At 33.8% G+C, this 22,738-nt stretch overlaps 2 protein-coding genes across 7 annotated transcripts in view; both read left to right on the top strand.

Moving 5' to 3' along the window:
- LOC105333434 (heterogeneous nuclear ribonucleoprotein A3) overlaps window positions 1-1,149 on the top strand; it is a 6,897-nt gene extending 5,748 nt beyond the window's left edge. For all 3 annotated transcript variants that reach the window (XR_010713940.1, XR_010713939.1, XR_010713938.1), the window contains 2 exons: window positions 587-667; window positions 1,023-1,149. The gene's annotated coding sequence lies outside the window, so the exon portion shown is untranslated. The remainder of the gene's footprint in view (window positions 1-586; window positions 668-1,022) is intronic.
- Window positions 1,150-8,059: 6,910 nt separating this feature from the next.
- Window positions 8,060-22,377, top strand: LOC105333433 (uncharacterized). 4 transcript variants are annotated; one of them, XM_011436409.4, is made up of 12 exons: window positions 8,060-8,203; window positions 9,556-9,590; window positions 9,930-10,156; window positions 10,498-10,609; window positions 10,747-10,866; window positions 11,537-11,569; window positions 12,803-12,826; window positions 16,219-16,327; window positions 16,828-16,949; window positions 17,310-17,459; window positions 18,984-19,109; window positions 19,453-22,377. In XM_011436409.4, the coding sequence occupies exons 2-12, from the start codon at window positions 9,575-9,577 to the stop codon at window positions 20,193-20,195; spliced, it is 1,782 nt and encodes a 593-aa protein (XP_011434711.2). In that variant the 5' UTR covers window positions 8,060-8,203; window positions 9,556-9,574; the 3' UTR covers window positions 20,196-22,377. The 4 variants fall into 4 exon arrangements, with proteins under 4 accessions (XP_011434711.2, XP_034324506.2, XP_034324523.2 ...); XM_034468615.2 differs by having other exon boundaries at window positions 11,534-11,569; XM_034468632.2 differs by lacking the exon at window positions 11,537-11,569.
- Window positions 22,378-22,738: the final 361 nt, after the last annotated feature.

The following is a 22,738-nucleotide window of genomic DNA, read 5'->3' as shown; positions in this document are numbered from 1 at the left end:
TTGTTGGGTCTTTTTTTTTTTAGTAAAACGCCATCGACAAAGGTCGCAAAATGTATTTTTAGATTCTTGATAACGGTGATATTACTTCAGACTAAGTCTATCGTTACTTGCATGTTTCCATACAAAATAATAAAGATTTTTTGTGTTATATATTGATAATGTGTATCGTTATTTTTACTATAAACTTTATATATATATATTGAACGACTCTTTGATAACTGTAGCGCACTGGCACTGACCCTGACCTGATATAGATAGTAAATGTTTGTGTCTGTATGTATGTATATCGTAAAATACTCCAGCTATTGATAATACACCGGAAGTGATGATAGGAAGCAGACGATCCAGCAATAGGTGATAGGTCTGTAGGCCTAGTAAGTTAAGGAAGGTAGGCAGTTTGTATTTTCGATTAATGGGAGGGAAGCTTGTATATTGAGGGGTTAGATTACTACAGGGAATTATTGGGGAAAGTTGCAAGAGTAAGTCGCTAACGTGATAGTTTAAAGAACTGCAATATAATGCTTGAATTTTATTGTAGCAGTTAGGTTGAAAGAGACGATGGTTAAATCGTTTTGTATGATTGCAGAAGACGAGTAGACGTCGCTGTTTTCCAGGAATGGACGGCATATGATGGTGACGATTCAGAGATCGAACCGATCAGTAAAGGGTGAGCTGCTACATAGAGTGTTGATTCAATGCTTTCCGCTATTTATGAATAAGGATTGAATCATTTTTTGAGTATTATTAGCTGACAAAATACAGTCGGGTGATCAAATCCAATAAAGCACGAAAGGATTCACGATAGATTTGATCACGGCCAGTCGTATTTTATCACAGCATAATATTCAAAGAATGATTTTATTTCTTATAAAATTAAAGTACATTGTAAACATTCCAAATAAGTATATTAAAATATGAATTTTATTGGACTATACGTACAAAATTGAATCGTAGTGTCGTCGCTAACATGCAAGTTGACCAAAATATGCCCATTGTTCAAAAGTGGCTTTTTTAACTTGCAGACGTGCGTCCCAGAGAAAAGCACGGTGGTGAAGATTTCATGAAAACAGGAATGAAGACGAGGAAGTTCTTGAAATTCTGTGTATCTGAAATAATTTGGTGAATAAAAAAGATTTTGCCTTAAATGTATAGCTGAGTTTATTTACCTGTTTTATGGCGAAATAAGTCGAGAGATAGTGTATCACAATTTTGAAAGTTGTTAAGCGGGTTTTATTCCGTCACGGTGTGCGAGATTATCAAAATAAAATGCCCAAGCAATTCATAAAAATCGGTTTTGAAAGGTTTGCTCAATCAATGTTTAAAAAATCCAATTTTTGGCTAAGTAATACATAACCGTAACCAAAGACACCTTTTTTTTTCTTTGGCTTGTCAAGATTTTAAATAAGTCTAGCCCCCCCCCCCTTTCAATTTGCTTCCAACGCTACTGGAAGAGGCATCCCGGTCTTGAGGCGATTACATTTACGCCGTTTATACGATCTTGGGATCTTTCGACTGTAAAGAGTTTTTTGTCTATAATTTATGGTACAAATAATTTTGAAGTGCATGCTTCTTAGTTTTGGGAGGTCGTTATTCATCTCCAAAGTTTGTATATTCGTTTACAGATCACATTGAGTTAAGTTTATATGAATCAATCGGCGTGAACGCGCGCGGTAAAGCAATTTGCGGTCTACATTTCCTTGGCTTTTTTAGACATTTGTAACTTCGAAGAATGGACAGGCACGTAGCATCGTTTTTGATAGTTGGGGGGGGGGGGGGGGGGTCAGCCAAAAAATCAAAAATTCGTTGGTTGGGTGGGGTAGTATAAAACTCCAATGCCACTCTTAATTTCCTTATTGTTATTTCAATTTTTTGCCTAGTCCCAAAAAAGTGGGAGGGGGGGGGGGGGGGGCAACTCCATGATAATTAAATTTTTTCAAAAATGGTTGCTGCGAGAAAATTGATGCTATGTGCTTGAGGGACATTTCAATTCGATGTTGCTCTAAGAAATTCCATTTAACATAACTTTATAAAAAAAATTAACTTTTCAAATGTAATTTCTTGAAATCTTGTGTATTAGAAAATATATTGGTTGGTGTGAAAATCATATGAAAGGGGGAAATTGGATGAAGCAGTTTCCCGAAGTAAAAATAAATGGTTAAAGCTGTCAAAGCAATCTTCATCTACAGTAAAACACGCTTACTACGAAGTGTCAGGGAAGGGCGATTTTGCTTCGTTGTAATTAGTTACATTTGTCATGTTTACAACATGTTATTGATTCGGTGGAATGAAAATGACTTCACTGTAAGCGTCAATTCACAATAGGCGTGTTCGTTATACTAGTAACCGCGTTTTACTGTAGATATGATTTGTGAGTATTAAATATTTAAGCATGAAAAGTCTTTCAAAAGTATAGCATTGTATAAAATAACATTCGAGAGTATTTTGCATTTATTGGATCAAGGAAGCGTATCTGAAGGATACATGGACTACTCCAACTCCCACCCACCCCCTCCCACCCCGCCAAAATCGGATGGCCCTCGGGGTGGTTCACAGCAAGTCGGTTGCTCTCTCCACCGTAAGGATAACTATGCGTAAACTGGTCCCCTGCTCACTATATCCATACTGTTACTATAAAAAGCCATTCCAAAACTCTTAATTGCATGAGAGTATCCCCCCCCCCTCCACTTGTTTCAGTAAAAGAACTTTTTATGACATGTTCCTTTTACTTTTTTTTTCTTTTTCGTATGTTTTCTTTATAGCAATATTATAATAAAGTTTAAAAAAAGCGAAACCTTAATTGTATGGCAAAAATATCCTTCTTTGATAATAAAATAATATTTCGAAAATAATACTTTTAAGATCCATATAATAAAACTTTGATGAAGCAAATGACACTTTGCACCTTGCATTCCAAGTTAAGATATCCCACTCATCAATGTTCTTGTATCAAGAATTTCTTGAGAAGTGTACCATTGAGATCTGCATACAAAACACACTTTAAAAATACAATGATAATGGAAGGTCAGTATTCATTCCTCTGAGTTATGGCCAATTTAATTTGACCTTTTTGCACCTAAAATGCGATTTCAGCCTGAAAAGGGTTTGTTGTCAGTATTTTTGATTAAGCAATTTTTTTTATTGAAATATTGTTTTTAATTATGCACAATGGTCACACTGAATAGAGGGATTACGAAAAAAAAATGTACGAAGCTGCATAATTTTTTGTGTGACCTTTTTGCACTTAAAATAGACAATTTCTTCAATTTTTTCTTTGATACGTCGATCAATAGAAAAATTATTATCTTCATTTCTTATCATTTAATAAAACATTTTCAAATAAAAAAATGTGAAGTGTCATTGATCAAAAATGTAAATAATGTAAATGAAGCGGCGCGTATGAATACAAAACAACAACAGCAACAATATTCAAAATGGATTCGCCTTCAGCTGATGCAGAGCTACTGGGCTGAATTTAATGGATTAAACACAAATAGTGAGTTAAAATCTGAACCAGCTGAATTGAAAACGAAAGGAAAATACATGCGATAGCTTGTGATACCATTCACTGTGCAGAAAAACTCGTATTAAAACTAGTTTTCATGTGAGATCGCTGGAATATGCAACTGGACATAACCATCCAAGGAAAAGCGATCGTGGACGAAAATAGCTGATATGTCGACAGAGAATAGTATGTATAAGCGACTTTTGTAAACTTTGTGGTAACTAGATAGCCAGTGATGCACTTAAATGGTATATCAGCCGCTTGGAATGCGCCGAAGGAGTTGATGCATCACTCATAGCTTTTCTTTACGACGCTTATTTTGATGACCGATCATCTACGTGTGTAAATGTAAAAATTATCGTTACCAAATTTGAACAGCAGTATTACCGTGAAAGTTTATAGGCCTATATGTTCGTTATAATATTCCTGGAAAAGGAACAGCCAGCCTCGCTGTAAATGTTGATTGATCTCAAGCAGACGAAATCGTGAGAAGACGCTTAATTTTCTATTTCGTGAATCAAACAAAGTGTTTTGTTTATTTTTGAAGGTTAAACTTTCAAGTTTTTATATTCACAAGTTTGCATTTTGTTTGCTGACAATAAAACAGACACAACTTTACATTTTGTTGACAGTGTTTATCTTGGAAATTCCCGTTCTATAAATAGTGTTAGATCAGAGCAGTTGAGAAAAGTAGATCCGGCAAAAATTTTATTGATGCAGGTATCATTTAATATTTATTCGTTTGATGAGATATCGGCGCTTCTGATTGGTTGAAAAATTTCTTTGATACCTGCATCAATAAAATTTTTGCCGGATCTACTTTTCTCAACTGTTCTGATCTAACACTATTTATAGAACGGGAATTTCCAAGATAAACACTGTCAACAAAATGTAAAGTTGTGTCTGTTTTATTGTCAGCAAACAAAATGCAACCTTGTGAATATAAAAACTTGAAAGTTTAACCTTCAAAATTAAACAAAACACATTGTTTGATTCACGAAATAGAAAATTAAGCGTCTTCTCACGATTTCGTCTGCTTGAGATCAATCAACATTTACAGCGAGGCTGACTGTTTCTTTTCCAGGAATATTATAACGAACAAATAGGCCTATAAACTTTCAAGGTAACACTGATGTTCAAATTTGGTAACGATAATTTTTTTAATTTACACACGTAGATGATCGGTCATCAGAATAAGCGTCGTAAAGAAAAGCTATGAGTACTCAGTAACTAATGCATCAACTCCTTCGGTGCATTCCAAGCGGCAGATATACCATTTAAGTACATCACTGGCTATCTAGTTACCACAACGTTTACAAAAGTCGCTTATACATACTGTTCTTTGTCGATATATCAGCTATGTTCGTCCACGATCGCCTTTCCTTGGATGGTTATGTCCAGTTGCATATTTCAGCGATCTCACATGAAAACTAGTTTTATTACGAGTTTTTCTGCACAGTGAATAATATCACAAGCTATCGCATGTATTTTCCTTTCGTTTTCAATTTAGCCGGTTCAGATTTTAACTCACTATTTGTGTTAAATCCATTAAATTCAGCACAATAGCTCTGCATCAGCTGAAGGCGCATCCATTTTGAATATTGTTGCTGTTGTTGTTTTGTATTCATACGCGCCGCTTCATTTACATTATTTACATTTCTGATCAATGACACTTCACATTTTTTTATTTGAAAATGTTTAATTAAATGATAAGAAATGAAGATAATAATTTTTCTATTGATCGACGTATCAAAGAAAAAATTGACCGGAAAACTTTTTCATCAATGCGCTACGCGCATTGATGAAGTTTTCCGGTCAATTTTTTCTTTGATACGTCGATCAATAGAAAAATTATTATCTTCATTTCTTAAATCAAAGAAATTTTTCAACCAATCAGAAGCGCCGATATCTCATCAAACGAATAAATATTAAATGATATAATAGTTACAATTTGATTTGAAAAGTAAAAACATTTTGAATATCAAGAATTTTATAAGATTGATCCAGTTTGCCTAGATATTTATTGAGTATAATTTTGACATAATAAAACATTGGGGTCAGTGATGTCAAATTTTTTATGTATTGCTTCAAAGGTAAAATTCTCGCAAAATTTGGCTTAAAAAATTCAGACATTTTCTAAATATTTGCATGATTTTATGCTAAACATCTATCCGACTCTCTCAAAATTTAGTTTTGTACAAGTCATACAGGACGTATAGAACATGTCACAAACCTGTCAAATGTTAAAAATGTGAATAATGAATAAAGTATAATAAAAAGAAAAGTAAATTGAAAATTCATAAAATTGCTTGTTTCTGTCATTTTCGATTAAAAAACCTTCCGCACGAGAAAATAGTTCCCCCAAAACTTGTTTGTCTCTTGAATTCAAATGGATTTTCTTTATGAATGTTGTAAAATTATGAAATGATGATCTTTCTGTGAGGTTTAAATTATTAAAATAATATTTCTTTAAAATATAATGAACATCTGCGCAATGAAGTCAAAACGTGAGGAGTGAGATACCTTAAATGAGACCACACACCCCCTCCCCCTCTCACAGTTTTTCCTTGGGCTTGACCTGATTAATACAAATATTTTATAGGCACAAACACAATTACAATAATTTGCAAAGGCCCAATATATGCATAAACAGAAGTATTTGGTTTTATTACTTATCAGTATGAAAGATATACATGTTTAATTATATTTCACATTCACATGAGAGGAAAATTGTTAATTATTAATTTTGAAAGTTGTTGTTTTACATTATACCAAGAGTCCATTCCGTATCAGTCTATTAATTTAATAATTATGAAATACATTAAATTAATCCCCGTCCTTAGACATACTACATCAGTGCGTTCCTGGGTTCTGTGTTTGATGTGCCAATTAGCATCCATCAATGAAATCGAACAGCCAATCGGTGTGCAAAATGATACTCAGCATACACTGAAATTTTAAGCACGCAGCGACAAGCAAACTTCCACATTGTAGGCAGTGGAGGGGAACAGATATTGTGAAATGAATGACCCCCCCCCCCCCCCCACACACACACACACCCCAGGAACCATGATATTAGTTACAATATCGTTACCAAACAGCGTAGCGCAAAGGGTTTATCTAACAGTGGCGTAGCGTGCCCAATATATATGTGTAGGCAAAAATTGAAGCCGAATGTAGACCTGTGCAGGAGGGGTCGCAATAGGGAGGGGGTTAGGGGACCTCCCTCAAGAAATTTTTTACAAAAAAGATGCAAAATTACCACTTATGAGAGCATGCATTTGTTAGTTTTAACAAATTAATTAGTATGTTTTAAGGGACCATTATGTAAATTTAAAATAATTATTTCCTGTCCTCAGTCGATTCATTTCGTAATAATCAAATAGAATCTATGTTTCGTTAATGAAATTTAAGAGAAATCTTTCATACACCGTATCCATAACATACTCTGCATAAACAAAACCAACAACCGTAGGCCACGGTTGTAGCGCGTCCATTTGGCAGTTAGGCGAAATGTGTACGCTTTGCAGTATACGATTATAAAATTTTATCGTATTGATTATCTCATAAATTGTTTTTTGAACAGCATGTGTGGCTTTGTAGCTTTGAAAACACAGATGGGATTTAATGGAATATCTATGTTTTTCAGAGGACATATATATTCTTCTAATCTGGGTAGTTTATCTAGAGGTATGGGTAGGGTAGCAGCTTGAGAGTTGGTGGGTTTAATATGGATCAAAACTAAACATTATGTTGTCATCTTCAAGATATTATAATATTTTCATAATTGGAAAATTCACTATGACATTAAAAAACTTCGATATGAGGCGTATGCCTCATTTGCCTCCATTGCGCTACGGCTGTACGCACAGTATACTTCTATATCAACTTCTTTTTCATAATTGATACGCCACATTTACATGTTTTCAGCCCCTTATTTGAAAAAAATAATTTTTTTATTGAACAGACATGACAACGTTAAAATCAAGGGACCAGACCACATTATATATATATATATATATATATATATATATATATATATATATATATATATATATATATATATATATATATATATATATATATATTGTTCAGAAAGTTGCCTTTTCATAAAATTCAGTAAAATCGCAAAAGTAATCGTTTTAACTTAACTATCGAATATATCTTTATAAATTGCCAAAGGTTTAGGTTTTTAGTGGTAAAGTCAACTTTGTTATAGATTTAAAATCTACACAAATTTCAAATTTTGCCTCACAAAATTGTGTGGGCATTTGCCTTTTTGCCTTAATTGACGCTACGCCACTGTCTAATCATGAGCGCGAATCTGTTGGCCGCTAGAGCTCTTTCCAAATTTTTAAAAACATATTATTGTCAATATTGTAAACAAAAAATTAAAACAAAAAAACTAAAGTATTTGATAACGACAGGTAACCAATAGGCAATACTACCTTCAAACTTGGAAACACTCCTTAAGATTGTAATTTTAAACGGTCTGATACATTATTAATTTTAAATAAAATTAATACATGTATACTGCTGCGTTGAGATTTGATTTTCCCGCCATGTAAAGAATTTACTGCGCAAGTGCAATGAAGATCAAATATGGCTGATTAGAACGAGTTGCCTACGGGACATTTCAGCGAAGAAGGTGCATTCTGAGAAGGAGATACACAGAACCGGGCTTATCGATAAGTGAGGAAGGTAGGATCTGTTAAAGAACATTGTTTGTTTCTAGAAATAGCTGTGATGAAAATAACGAAAATATCTGAAGGTGAATGCATACCACGGCACAGTACATGCCAATAAAATACCTTGGCATGTTTATTTACAGTGCGGTGTTGATTACCCCTAAATTTATACACGGTGTTGATCTTAAAAGTGTGGTCCCAATTTTGATACTTTATGTAGTTATTGGGTACCAAAATTCATGGAGAACGATTGTGATGATATAATAAAAGAATTGGGGTGTGGAATTTGTGGTCCAAGACCTTGGTACCGGCGTGAGTCACTTCCTGACACTACCCACATGTTTTTGGGTGACTTCACTTAATGAACTACAGCGAATGTGTGATATATTTAATAAAATTTTAAAAAGGCTATTCTATGTACGTAAATTAGTTTAATATTCATTACCCCCCAAAAATGACAAAAAATATGCTTCCATAATCTATAAAATGATAAGATAAGGAAACTTTATATTCAGGATCATACTTAGACACTGAGTTGACTACAATGTAGTAAAGCGATCGAGTGAAAAGTAGATATAAAATGCATGTGAATTAGTTCAATTTAGATAACACATGTTGATCAGTGGTCTGACTGCAGAAATTTAAATTTACTCAAAGGACTAACAAAATTCACTATAGTCTGTCCCAAGATATTTATGCAGCTCATTTGGATGTTTAATAAAAATACACTTACCTGTGAAAGAAGTGCAATTGAAATAGTTGAAAGGGATATTTTTCCAAGATAATTTCATTGACACATTATCATCTTTCACTCGGAAAAATTCACAGGAACGAAAACAGATTCCTTACGGAGATTTATAATGGGGAATATTTACATCTTTTCTCCATTCGGAGTACACTCGGAATACATTGCGCAATTTTTCAACGTTATCATCCGGGCTTGCTGCAATACAAAATCTCCGTAGACATCACATTTTTTAGCATTGTATTGAAACCTGATAAGCTAACAGGGGAGTTTCAACTGAGAAATCTGGGAAATTTTAAATACTTTTGAATGAACATCGTTTGAACCCTGAGGTATTTATAAATATCAAGCAATTAAGCCAAATGTGAATCCAGAATATCTTGGGACAGAGTATAGTTTTCTTTTGAAGCAGACTTAAATTCTGACAGGTTTTGTGCAAGTTAGGTCTAAAGGTGTCTATCTAAGATCAACAACCAACAAACATCTTGTTTATTTGAATTCTTTTAATTATTAATTTTTATTGATAATATATGTATATTTGTTCAGTAGATGTTGTAGTGCCAGTAATTTGTCAATGTCTATGGTCAAATAAAATCAGTTTTATTATTTTGTATTTGTAGGTCCCATAACACAGTGATCATGTCTGATGAAGAAGGTAATTAATGGCCATCAATCATATCATTAGAACTCTGTGTAGGATTCCTATTTAATTTAAACTAAATTGTTTTTTTTTAGTTTATTGAATTAAATTTCAAAAATGCCATGAATAAGATTAATAGAACAATTTCTTTCTTACTTAACTTTTGAAAGAGGGGACTGGTGGTATTTTTAAATTTACATCCCAGAATTTAAAAAAAAAAAAAGGTGTGAAAGGTGTGAGATTTTTCCTATGAATTTCTCCCCATGAAAATATTACATCCACTCCCCCCCCCCCCCCACCCCCCCCCCCCCAAAAAAAAAATTAATTAAATTTCCCTTTAAAAATCATCAACAGTTGTAATGACCCCCACCAAGAAGGGGAACACAACACACATTAGAATAGAGAAGCGCAAGAAGCTGGACTTCAGTGGAGATGATCAGACAGTTCATGTAGCAGGAGGGCAGCATAAAGGACTGGTGGTCAATAAGCAGATCTCAGATGACGCAGATCTAGGTCGGCCACAACTGCAGATTGGATTTAACTGCTTCCTTGTTGATCAAAAGACAGAGAAACGTGTTGTGGTATGTCATTTTTGGACATATTTACCTGGGAGTTTTTTTTTTCAAAACTAAGGTTCTATTGAGTTCCTAAAAATCTTGATGCAATATGAAAACTGTACATTATTTTATCTGTTACCGTACATGTCTGATTACTGTGTAAAATTTGCCATATCTTAGTTTCTTAGCCCTGTTAACATTAATACCTAATTTTGCTTCTTTATTAGTTTGCTTTAACTTCTCAAGTTCATTACTATTATAGTATATATACTATATTGAATGATTATTGATATAGCTGCATTTCAAGTTTGCCTGTGAGGTTGGAAATTTCAGGTATTGTCAAAATTTTGATCATGTGATTTTAGGAGAGTCGTAGACTGAAGTTTTGGTATGTTGATGACACTGGTTATCTGGATCAAGTGACCACAGCATATGAGTTCTTTAAGGAACTTGTTCAACCTGCCAACTTTCCAAGAGGTAAGGAAAGTGAAATTAATTTGAATATTGGATAATGCAACTCTAATTGGCCAAAAATAATAATGATAAAATTGTGTATCACTGAGAATTTTACCACAAAAAAAATGCTTCATGGAGCTTTTTAAAAAACGTTGCAGATTATGTTGGATTTATCAAGAAGTGCATGAAGCAAATGCAGAAAAATGAGTACAAATTAGCCAAGAAAATTGACCTTGAAATCCGTCAGCTGAGTGATCAGGAGGCCCCCTTAACACCAGGTAATCAAAAGAGACACTGTCTCAATATCATTCTACATATACCTATTGATTATATTGTAAATGATACATGTATGAGACTAGGAATTGAAGTGCATGTTTTTGACGGTTGTCGTCAAACATGCTGTGATGACAAGTCAGTAACAATGTGAATGTCAACATAAACTTAGCTGTATTCTGATTACAGCAAAGAATTCAATAGCTATAAACTGTACTGGTACTTTTAAGTAGTTAAAATATAACGATAAAAATAAGAATTTGAATATTGTCTGTTAAGGAAATATTTAGATAAAACTGCATTTAAATCACATGTAGCATGTATATTATGATGAAATCATGGCTTCCTTGCAAGTACCCAATAGGCATTTTTAAATTATACAGAATTGTCTGACCATCAGATGTTATGGTAATATAATAATTTTATCTGTAAAACTTGTTTTCAGAAGGTAAATACAAAAGGTTTGCAAGTAAATTTTAAGCTTCAGTCTGTTAATTAAGCATGTATTTTATGTTGGATCCAAGTACACAAAATGCCGTCTATTGATCCACCCTTTTTTTCTTTAAATGCAGTACACATTTTTGTTATCTATATGACAAATATTTTTTTTAAGTGTACTCTTACTTCACAACACAAATTTTGTTGTCTTATAATGCTCACTGTCACTCTTTTAAGGCTCAGGCATTTCCCCGGAAATGCTATTGTTGGGTAGGTAAGAACAGAATCCAGCAACCACACTGACTGTATAAAAGCTCAATCTTGGGGAGAATAAAAAAAACAACAACCCAAAACATCAATCATTAGGCATAAGGATAATTACAAGATTAAATTCTCTGAAGGATTTACCATTGGGAAAATCTGACTTTGAAATTTATTGCAAGTTCAACAGAAACCCTCTCTTATTGATTGGCTGATTTCACTGTGGTTAACTGCATGTTAATGTCAGAACGAGCAGGACGTGACATTGATTTGTTAGACCATAAACACAGGGGCTAGTTTTGCTATCAGTGGCCAAACTTTCTGTAGAGACTCTTGATCAGAGCCCCTGGGTTTATGCAGTCATTTAATAACTGAATGATTATTTTTATATGATTTGCCATTGTTTGGTTGTCATACGCAACAGTTCTGCATGGCATTGAATCATAGTATTTGATTAAGATGTGACGTAAAAACCAAACACGAACCATCTGAATATTGATTTCTTTTATGCTGGGAGAAACAATACAGTTGCAGAACAATGACACAGATATATATTCTCAGATAGTGATGGAGAGTTTGATGATTAATTTCATGATTAGTGCCTGCGTTTTATTTGACTGACAACTCAGTTTTTAAGTTTTAGTTCCTTTGTGTGTTTTATTTGATTAAGACAGCTGTTTTTTGACTTTCTTCTCTCTGTTGTGCTCTGAAATTGAATTTGTTTGTCACACACTGGGGAGATGCAATATTTTCACTGCATTTCCATTCACAAAATGAATATTATGCAATGAAATCTGCCTTATCATTTAATGGCATGCATTTTGATTAATTTGAATGCAACACTTTGAAACAAAAACCATAAAACCAACAGTTTATACCGGTAATATATCCAAGTTGAAACATGATGAATTTATTTGTAATTCTTCCTTTTAGCTTTCATTATTGTCTTGGTAGTTGTAAATTATACAGTAAATTATACAGTTACATCTTAAAGCAGTTGCAGTATTATATAATACTTCCTTGTAAATGAGTTATTTCATCTAAAACTTTGTGTGAACATAGGATTCAGGAAGCAAATTTACAGTTAACCTTTTCCTTTGGGGAAAGTTTCAGAGTTCTCTTAATAAATAATATTAGAAGGCTGCCTTTAATATAATGCAGCATTAGTTCCATGTATATGATTGTGTGACCTTGTTAATTACTTTGTTAATTGATCCTCTCTTTATTTGCCCTCTATGCCAGGCTCCAATGTGGATGATTTCTTTGGTAAGTGACTCTGTGGTGACTGTGTTGTACCATCCCCCCTAACCGTGTAACAGATTTGGTTGTTCCTAATTCAGTTTGACAACAAGAAAAGACAACTTAAACCACAAGCAGTTTATAATGATAATATTTAAATTCACCAGTCTAGGTGTTTCTTAGAAAAATATGTTAATGAACATCTGTTGATGAACATCTGCTTTTGGTTTAAAGTCTTTGTTAAAGTTTTGTGAATTAAATATGATTTGATTGATTACACTTAAGAATAGTTTTAGTTTTTTAGCTCACCTGAGCTGAAAGCTCAAGTGAGCTATTCTGATCACATTTTGTCCGTCGTCCGTCTGTCCGTCTGTCCGTCTGTCCGTCCGTCCGTCTGTCCGTCTGTCCGTCTGTAAACTTTTTACATTTTGAACTTCTTCTCTAAAACTGCTTATCCAATTTCAACCAAATTTGGCACAAAGCATCCTTATGGGAGGGCGAATATAAATTGCAAAAATTAAAGTCCGATCTGTATTCAAAGCGGAGAAAACCTTGAAACTGTAGAAAAAGGGGGGTGCATTTTTAAAAATCTTCTTCTCAAGAACTACCGAGGCAAATTCAACGTAGTTTAGCATAAATTATCCTTATGGGAAGGAAAATATAAATTGCAAAAATTAAGGGGTAATTTTGTTTCAAATCGAAGTTATTACGAAAATAATAATAAAGGAAAGGCGTATTTCAATCGGGCTCGGCATCCGGTAAAATGGGTAGGCAAGACTTGGCCTGGGCAAAACAAAAGATTGGCAGTTATTAATCTGCCAATCTCATTAAAATTTCAGGATATTTGATGTACTAGTATATTTGTATTCGCTGTAGATATTGCTGCAAAATAATGCGTATTTGGAATTGACGATTGCCGATCTGCCCCGGCATTTATTTTGCCACGGCCCGGGTTTGCATACCCATTTTACCAAGACTCGTATTCCATACTTCTAAAACGAGGTTCTTTGTTTAAAGCAGCCATGACATTATACGAAAAAGGGTCGATCTGACTATGATGAATTTGCTTGTTGTGCAACAGTTCGCGTATGAAGGGAAGTTTTGAAACATGCAAAATATATTGGTGCCGATTTTGTGAAGTAAATTGAGCTAAATATTTCAATGCGTTGACAGTTTTCACACATGACGTTGGTGTTAGCTTGTTCTGATTTTTGTTTCGTTTTCATTATTTATGCTTTGTAACCTGGAAACTATCGTCTGTATTTCGTGATTTTTACGTATCAAATCAATCAATGACTTCGGTAAATCAAACAGTTACGTTAACTGTTTACCTGCGCAAATTAAGCAAAATCTGATGTAGGGGTACTGAAATACAATTCATTCTATCGGTAATTCGGCATTATCTTTTGCGTAATGGTAGATTAATGCAATAGGTTTTGTTGAGATGCTCGGCATTTTCTCTAGTTTATTCAGTTTAAATAGAGTTTGATATCGCTTACGGAATTATGTAGGTATATCCATGTATATATATATGATTCATTTCGAAAAAATAAATTGTGTTCTTTATTTGTTATACATGTAATGCATGTTGTTTACAATATCTATTATTAACCATATTTGAGTGTTAAGCTTCGAATTATAAGCAAGATACAGAGATTTGCTCACAATTCTATGTTTGTACACAGATCTTAAAAGCTAAAGATTGAAAAAGTATAAAAAATTGTCAATATTTATTACGAAAATTTTCAAAATCTGTTCTTCCAGAAACCCACTTATTGAATTGTAAACTTAACCTTTTTTAGCTCACCTGAGGATGGGGCTACAATGGGGGGTCGAAGTTTAACATGAATATATAGAGTAACTCTTTAGAAATCTTCTTCTCAGAAACTTATCGGCCAGGAAAGCTGACACTTGTGTGGATGCATCCTCAGGTAGTGTGAATTTTAAAGTTGTGAAAATCATGACCACCGGGGGTAGGGTGGGGCCACAATGAGGGATCGAAGTTTAACATAGGAATATATACAGTAAATCTTTAAAAATCTTCTTCTCAGAAACTAATTCGCCGGCAAAGCTGGAACTTGTGTGGAAGCATCAACAGGTAGTATAGATTCAAAGTTGTGAAAATCATGACCCCTGGGGGTAGGTTGGGGCCACAATGGGGGATCGAAGTTTAACATATGATTATATACAGTAAATCTTTAAAAATCTTCTTCTCAAAAACTAATTAGCCAGGAAAGCTAAAACTTGTGTGGAAGCATACTCAGGTAGTGTAGATTCAAATTTGTGAAAATCATGACCCCTGGGGGTAGGTTGGGGCCACAATGGGAGGTCGATGTTTTACATAGGAATAAACAGAGTTATTCTTTAAAAATCTTCTTCTCAGAAACTAATCAGCCAGGAAAGCTGAAACTTGTATGAAAGCATCCTCAGGTAGTGTAGATTCAAAGTTGTGAAAATAATGATCCCCAGGGGTAGGGTGGGGCCACAATGGGGGGGGGTCAAAGTTTAACAAAGGAATATATAGGGTAAATCTTTAAAAATCTTCTCAGAAACTAAACAGCCAGATGATTCTTTATAATTGTTCAGATTTTGGCCCCAGGACAATTCTTTGGCCTCACGAGAAGGTTCAGAATTTGATGTACGTTTATATTCCATATATAAACTATTGTTAGGGATCTTTTTTAGATCTGCAATACTCAACATATGATATGACTATGAAATCATCCTGTAAGAAAAAGACTAATGATTATAAACATAAGAATATCTAGGGGAAAATGGATTTTATTTATACAGGATTTACATGAATTATTGTACATTGTCCAGATAGTTTGTATTATGACTCCATTGAGCTGATTTTATCATACCTCTTGTTCCTCAGGTGAGCGATGTGGCCCATGGGCCTCTTGTTTCAGTTGTTTTAAGTTTGTACACATGCTTGCTAATGAATTTTAGTTGAAAGTTACACATCATTATTTATGCTTGTTCAGATTCAGTATTTATATGAAAATTTAATGCTATATATGTTGCTAGAAAAACAGATGAAGGAATTTGAAAGATATGGGGTGTTTGAGATTGTCAGTTTGAGTGCATGATTGTATTCATTGTGTGAAAAGGTAATCATTATGAACATCACTGCCTTGGTCTAGAGTAAACAAGGTGTGGGGAAAGAGAGCTAGTGTTCCTGTTGTGGAAATTGACTCTGGCATGCAGATTATAAGAACAGAGAAAGAGTAAAGTTTCTTTACTTAAAATTTTTTGTAAGAGATTTAAGACAACATCCAGGTGTTACCGTGTACATTGTTATGAAATATAAGATAAACTGAAGTTCCAAACATTTTTGTTCATTTTAGAAAAGTGAGTTAGAGTTCCAGGCATATTGTTCGTTTATGGTATTAAAAGTTTTAAATTTCATTTGACAGGAATTGCAAAAGAAGATAAGCGGCCTATAGAGGAGATTGTGCGTGAGAAGATCCTACAGGTGTTGGAGTCCGCCTATCCTAACGTTCTGGAGGTGGAAGATTTAGTCAGGTACTGCAGATGATTTGAACAAATTTAGCATGTTTAGTCAAATATTTCAGATAGTTTAGTCAGATTTAGTCATGTAAGTGTTGAAGATTTAGTCAGGTACACCACATGATTTGAACAAATTTAGTCAAGTATTCCAGATAGTTTAGACAGATTTAGTCAAGTATGTGTTTAGTCCAAGTACCTTAACTGTGGAAGATTTAGTCAGGTACTCCACTTGATTTGAACAAATTTAGCATGTTTAGTCAAATATTTCAGATAGTTTAGACAGATTTAGTCAAGTAAGTGTGGAAGATTTAGTCAAGGATTCCAGATAATTTAGACATGTATTCCAGATGATTTAGACAAGTGTGACAAATATAGTCATGTATTCCAGATAATTTAGAGTATGAGATAATGATATGCTAAGCATGATTTTAGGAAAACCTTGATATGAGTCATTGACAAGCCATATTCAAGAAAACGTAGATTAAAACTATATCTAAACGTGTTGATGATTCTAGGATAACAGCAGCAGATGAGGCGATTATAAACCAGCAACTGGAGGAGCTGAAGGCCAAGAATCTGGTGAGAGAGATGGAGAACGGGAAAGTGGTCAGACATGTATTGGAGGATGATAAAACAGGTGTGTTAACAGTGCCACATTAATGATTAGTGTCATGTTTTGTTAGATATGATAAACTGTTGCCCAAGATCTTAAAGCTTAAGTTGTAAGTTTTGTTCAAAGGTCCCACTTGACTATGCATAGGTTGTTTGTAGATTTATAACAATGATCGTTTCTAAAATAACAAACTGAAAAAAGTAACTGGGCAGCATGGTATTTATAAAATTTGTTTTAATTAAGACTTTAACAACTTCTGAAATATAGAGATTACACATCCTTTCCAAAAATTTAGATCATCACAAAACTTTGAAGCACATTGTACATTTACCGTATGAACATCATGGAGATCTGTATAAAATGTGATACTACTAAAAATTGTAGAAACTGAAGTACAGATGGTGCAACACATGCCAAGGATTGCTGCCAACCAACAACCCACCATCGCAATCATTACAGCTAACTACTGCGAAAAGCTCGCTGTGGACGCCATGATGGACAACAAAACCACATTTGTCAAATACAAGACAGAGGGTAGGACTATTATGGCTATTAAAGTGACCAAACCTAGTGATAATTGCTTATCTACTGAAATTTTAACTTTTATTGATTTGCTAGTGTTTTAATGGGGTATCATTTTGGATTTATTTCTTACCTTACTGTAAAGCACAGTGTGTTATATGTGTTCATTTGATACTTTGTGAAAATATATTCAAATGAGGCAGGATATCTTATTAAACTAATATGTTTTACGGTGCGACCGTTGGGGCGAGCGCAGCATGTGCTCAAACAATAAATTATGATATATCAATAAAAATAAAATTAACAACATAAATGAATTTGATTGCAAAATAAAATAAAACGTACCTATTTTTTCAGTAATTTTTCAGTATTCATAGTTTATAAGATTTGTTATTAATTATTAATTTATAAGTTAACAATATTTTAATCTCAGATACAATGTTGTTGAATAATAAAAATTTTAATATAAATGTTCATTGCACTGTATCACCTCTTTTAAAGTGCTTGTAATGCCAGTTCATCCCCTTTTTTTGCAGTAGACATTTTTTCTTGTTAATTTTTTTTTTTTAATTTACACTTAAAAATATTTGATTATCATATTAAAGGAACATGGAGTTCCTTGAAATTACCATAATTATAGCGAATAAAATAAATGGGAGCATTCATCCAAATGAGTGCAAGTTTCAACTGTTTCCTATATCTGAAGAAATGTCCTCATTCTTTAGCTTTGCAAGATTTTGAGAGGATTTTGGTAATTTCAGCAGATTTACAATAACTTCAGTTGAAGTAATTTCCCCTTATTGTGCCGTCAAAGTTCACATTGTTTAAGTGTCGACTTACTCTCTAAATCTCCTGAGAAATAAAAGTACTCGAAGTATACTGTTTTATTTACTTAAAAAGCATGATGATCTAAAAATTACACATCTTATATGCTTCTCAAAAGTTTTTCTTTGGTTCTCGCGAGAATTTTGGTTGGAAACCATTGGTGATTTGAATTGTGGGTCAAAATTTACTGACGCTGAAAAAATCTATTGGATCAATGTGTAAACCTTTGTGACGTCACTCGATTATTTTTGATTGAGAGTGTACTGAGGTGAACTTTAGAGGTAACATTGACTGTATGTCGAATACATCGTTATTGTTTTTATTGTCTTGCTGATTCTCATGAGAGTGTGAAGTGATGAAAATTACCATGATAACAGGGAACTACTGGGACAATTAAAACAATGCATTACTGGTCCGATTTGCTGATGCCAAAAAAGTCTGTTGAATGAATGTGCAACTAGTGCAAATTTTCTATTCACACACGCCTTGCCGGTGGAGCTCACTGCGCGCTGTTGAGCTGCGCTCGCTATTAAAAATGTTTTATTACAGTAAGTTTGATAGATATTATTCATGTTATTATCAACTGTTAAGTAGGAAAAGTACCCAGTAAAAAGGTTATACCAATGTTTAAATCCTTTCTTTTAGGTTAATTATATCAGAGTTGTTTTTTTAGAACCATCTAGCATAAATGCATTTTCTTCTTTTTTTAAGGAGAATCTAATGTGTACACAGTGGGCTTTATTGGAGAACATAAATGTGTGTCCACCAAGCTCCCACAGATCGGGCAATCCCGGGCAGCTCAAATCTCATCAGGCAACACCACCACCCGACTACTGGGTGAGTAGCTTTATCACAGGGTTCAAGCCAAATATTTATCCATTTTTATATTCTGTAGTTTTAAGTTCTTCTTTGGCAAATTTGAGTTAAACTTGGTAAAAAGTACAGGATAAAATGTTTACAGTAATGGTTAGGCCTATCTGCAGGTTTCTTATGATTTGAATTTTAATTGGATTCAATTTATATTGAAAGAGGCAAAATAAGTGAGGCCTGTTCAACAAGATTTCGAATGCGCTTCTGACTTCCATATCCTTTTAACACAATTTCATACAAGCGCCTGCTAGACTAAGTAAGCCTCTAAATTGTGCAAATTTAATTTTTGCTGAATAACTTTTTTTAACAGGAACATTCCAGAATATTGAGCATGTGTTTGTGGTGGGGGTAGCAGGAGGAGTTCCCCATTACACCAACTTCTACAAACATGTGAGGCTTGGGGACATAGTGATATCCCGCTGCAATGACAAGGGATACTTCTACTATCATGTGGACAAGATTCTACAGGACAAAGAAGGCAACATCCAGTACAAGATGAGGACTTGGTCACCCAGAGACCTGTCCCTACAGCGTGTCGCAGAGAAAATCGAGGAGAACTGCACAAGGAAACCAGAAAAAGCACCATGGGAACGCTACATCCATGAAGGGCAGACATTGTTAGAAAAACAAGAAGCAGATTTTAACCGTCCGCCAAAAGAATCTGATAGACTGTACATGTCCATTGGAGAGGAAAATGTCATCGAGGTCCAGCACCCTGATCGGCCAGAGGAGGCGGAGGTCAGAGAGAATGCACCCACTGTCAGGTGTGGGGTGGTGGGGTCTGGGCGACCAATCACAAAGTACGACAACACGAGGCTAGAGTTCGCGCACAATTATGGCATCACATGTTTTGATTCCGAGTATGATCAGGTAATAGAATCCATTGTCGGCAATAGGAAAGACAGTTTTATGTTCATTAGGGGAATAGCAGATTATAATGATGGATCTAAAAATAAGGAGTGGCAGCCATATGCCTCACTAGCTGCTGCCGCTATGATGAAAACCATTGTGAAGATGATCTCCAACCCATACCTCAGTGAAGATGATGACTAGAGATGTTGTTCTTTAAATGAAAGTTGAACTTTGCAAAGGCACCGTGAGCAAATGAATTGAAGAAAATTAATAAGTATATTGACCTGAAGTAGTATCAAGTCTGTTATTTGCCATTAAATGTACAAATGTCTGCAAGTATTTTAGATGATGAGGATCAGTATCTAGATGTTAAGATTGTTAAGGAGGCAGCTTATGTATGACTGTTGGAAGAAAAGAACCCTGTGTTTTCTGTTTAGTGTAATGTCCATCTTTTAGTTTTCATGACATAGAACAATCCACAGAAGATCAAGTTGTAAAGCAGTAGTTGGGTGCCATTTCAACATCATTAGTGCTTTTATATTAAGATGAGTAGTGTCATAACGATTACTAACCATTTGTGGGAAATGAACTAGTTTAGATTGGTGCCACTTTGATTTTTTCCTTCAAAAGTGTCTTTTTTGAAACCCATACATGTACATTGTGCAATTTTTAAAAGATGAGTGTATATGTTTAAGAATGTGAGTTTTTCTCACTGTATTGTTGTCCCAGATATTTAAAGTGCTGATATGGTCCTTAGAATTTGACATTTATGCAATGATAAGAAAGTACAAGTTTCAAGTAAACTTTCCTATCAGTATGTGTTTTAAAGATTATGACAAACTATATATAAGAAGGTTGTGTATTAAAATTTGATATACAAATGCAGCACTTGACTAAACTGAAATGAATATCGCACCCAAAAAGAAATGTTTATAAACATTGGGAAAAATAAACTTCAGGAAATTGATGATTTTATGGGCCAAAAATTGATATAGTTTCCTTTCATTGCTATAGATCTCTTTCAAGTTGTTTTGTGGCAGTATGGTGTAGGTTTACTTTGAGCAGGTGTTTTGGTGTTCATATGATGTTTTATGCAAGTTGTACTGGTATACTGAGTATGAAATTGATACCTGGTACCTGTGTACTGGGAAACGGGGTCAAAATCTCATAAGAAGGTAGTGTAGGTTTTCTTGTATTATTTGCACACTATTATTACTGGTAGATACATATTAGGTTTTTTTTCAAGTAGCATTCTAATAAACATTTTAATTATGGTATGAAAATATTATTTGATGATATGAATTTTTTTTTTGTTGATGTGTAATATGCAAAACTATTGATATTTAGTTTCTAGAAAAAAGACAGTGTGTAATTATTTGGCTTAAGATGCTTAATAAGCATTGGGGGAATCACTGCCTTTGTAGAAAAATGCTTTCTTTACTGAATTTTGAATCCATTCTGCACCACCTGTAGTGCAATGCATAATTTGCTTCATTTTGATATTTATTTTTAGAAAGTTTTATTTTCTTATATTTTATTTGAAGATGATAGTTAAATGTGATTATTTTGGTTGTGAATTTGAGAACTTCATTTATATTTGAATTTCCAGGAAAAAAATTTGTTGCTCTGTTAGTGAAATCTATCTTGTTATTATATATATATGAACATAGATTCTTATTTAAAAGGGTGTACATTTTTCTAATTTCCTTAATATATATGATTTACATTACATTTCCATGTACCATATCAATTTTATACTTTAGTGGCATGTTGAGATAATATTTACTCCTCTAATTTAATTAAAATTACTCTAACACAATTAAAACAAGTGCAATTACTGAATTACTTACAAAAGTTAGTTCATCTCTAACAGCATGTGTTCTGTAAGTACTTGTAGAAAAGGGATTGGAGAACGGATTTATTGACAGTTTGACCATTTTAAAGTCTAGCAGCAAATGACTACATTTCTCACATGTTCTATTGTTTGTTTAAAGTTCCTTCTCTTCTTCACCATTCCATTTCTTGTGATCATTTTGTTATATCTTCTTTTTTTTCTTGTTTGTTAAAATTCAGCTCAAGAAAATACATTTTCATTATTGTTTGTTCCTCTATGTATACGAAAAAACTATTTATAGAAGGATTTGTATGAAATGTTGTCTTTTTTATCAAAAGGAAAAAAGATTTATCTGATTTTGTGGAACTATGGTTGTTATATTGATCAGGGGAAACAAGTGTTGATTTATCCTTGCAGTGTGTCATTTAGGTTGTTGGAGGAATCCCGAGGTTGTAGGAATGAAACATAATTATTTATGCTTTGATCAATTTTTAAATCTGTATACTTTGTTAATGCTTAATTTTGCAATAAATTGCTTATACATATTTACTTCATTGTTGTTGCCTTGTATTCAATGTGTTGTTGCAATGTAATGTAGAAAATGTTCATATTTAAAATCATACTGTAATTCATCAATAACTTGGCTCCTATAGCGAAAGTTAAGAGAGTCACTGCCCAAGATCTACCCTCCTGAGGGTTGAACAGGTCTTGTGGCAACAGTTTATGGGAAAAGAATTTCTTGAGCCTTGGGTGACTGGTGGAAACAGGCAGTTCTACAGACCCTTTACTATGTAATAGTGTTGATTTGATAGACTAAAAAATTGGACTGTTAGATGGATTTTAAACTGTGTCACTTCCTTCAACCCTTTAATACAGCAATTTGGGCCAGCTAATCGGTCTCATAAGTAAA

The sequence above is a fragment of the Magallana gigas genome, chromosome 5 (genome assembly GCF_963853765.1).
Source record: "Magallana gigas chromosome 5, xbMagGiga1.1, whole genome shotgun sequence".
Taxonomy (NCBI): Eukaryota; Metazoa; Mollusca; class Bivalvia; order Ostreida; family Ostreidae; genus Magallana; species Magallana gigas.
The sequence above is the reverse complement of the archived record's forward strand: the minus strand, read 5'-3'. Positions and strand labels throughout refer to the sequence as shown.

Coding starts and splice junctions, on each gene's coding strand:
- LOC105333433 (XM_034468615.2), top strand. Junction 10,157..10,497: donor AGACAGAGAAACGTGTTGTG/GTATGTCATTTT, acceptor ATGTGATTTTAG/GAGAGTCGTAGACTGAAGTT. Junction 12,827..16,218: donor CAATGTGGATGATTTCTTTG/GTAAGTGACTCT, acceptor TTCATTTGACAG/GAATTGCAAAAGAAGATAAG.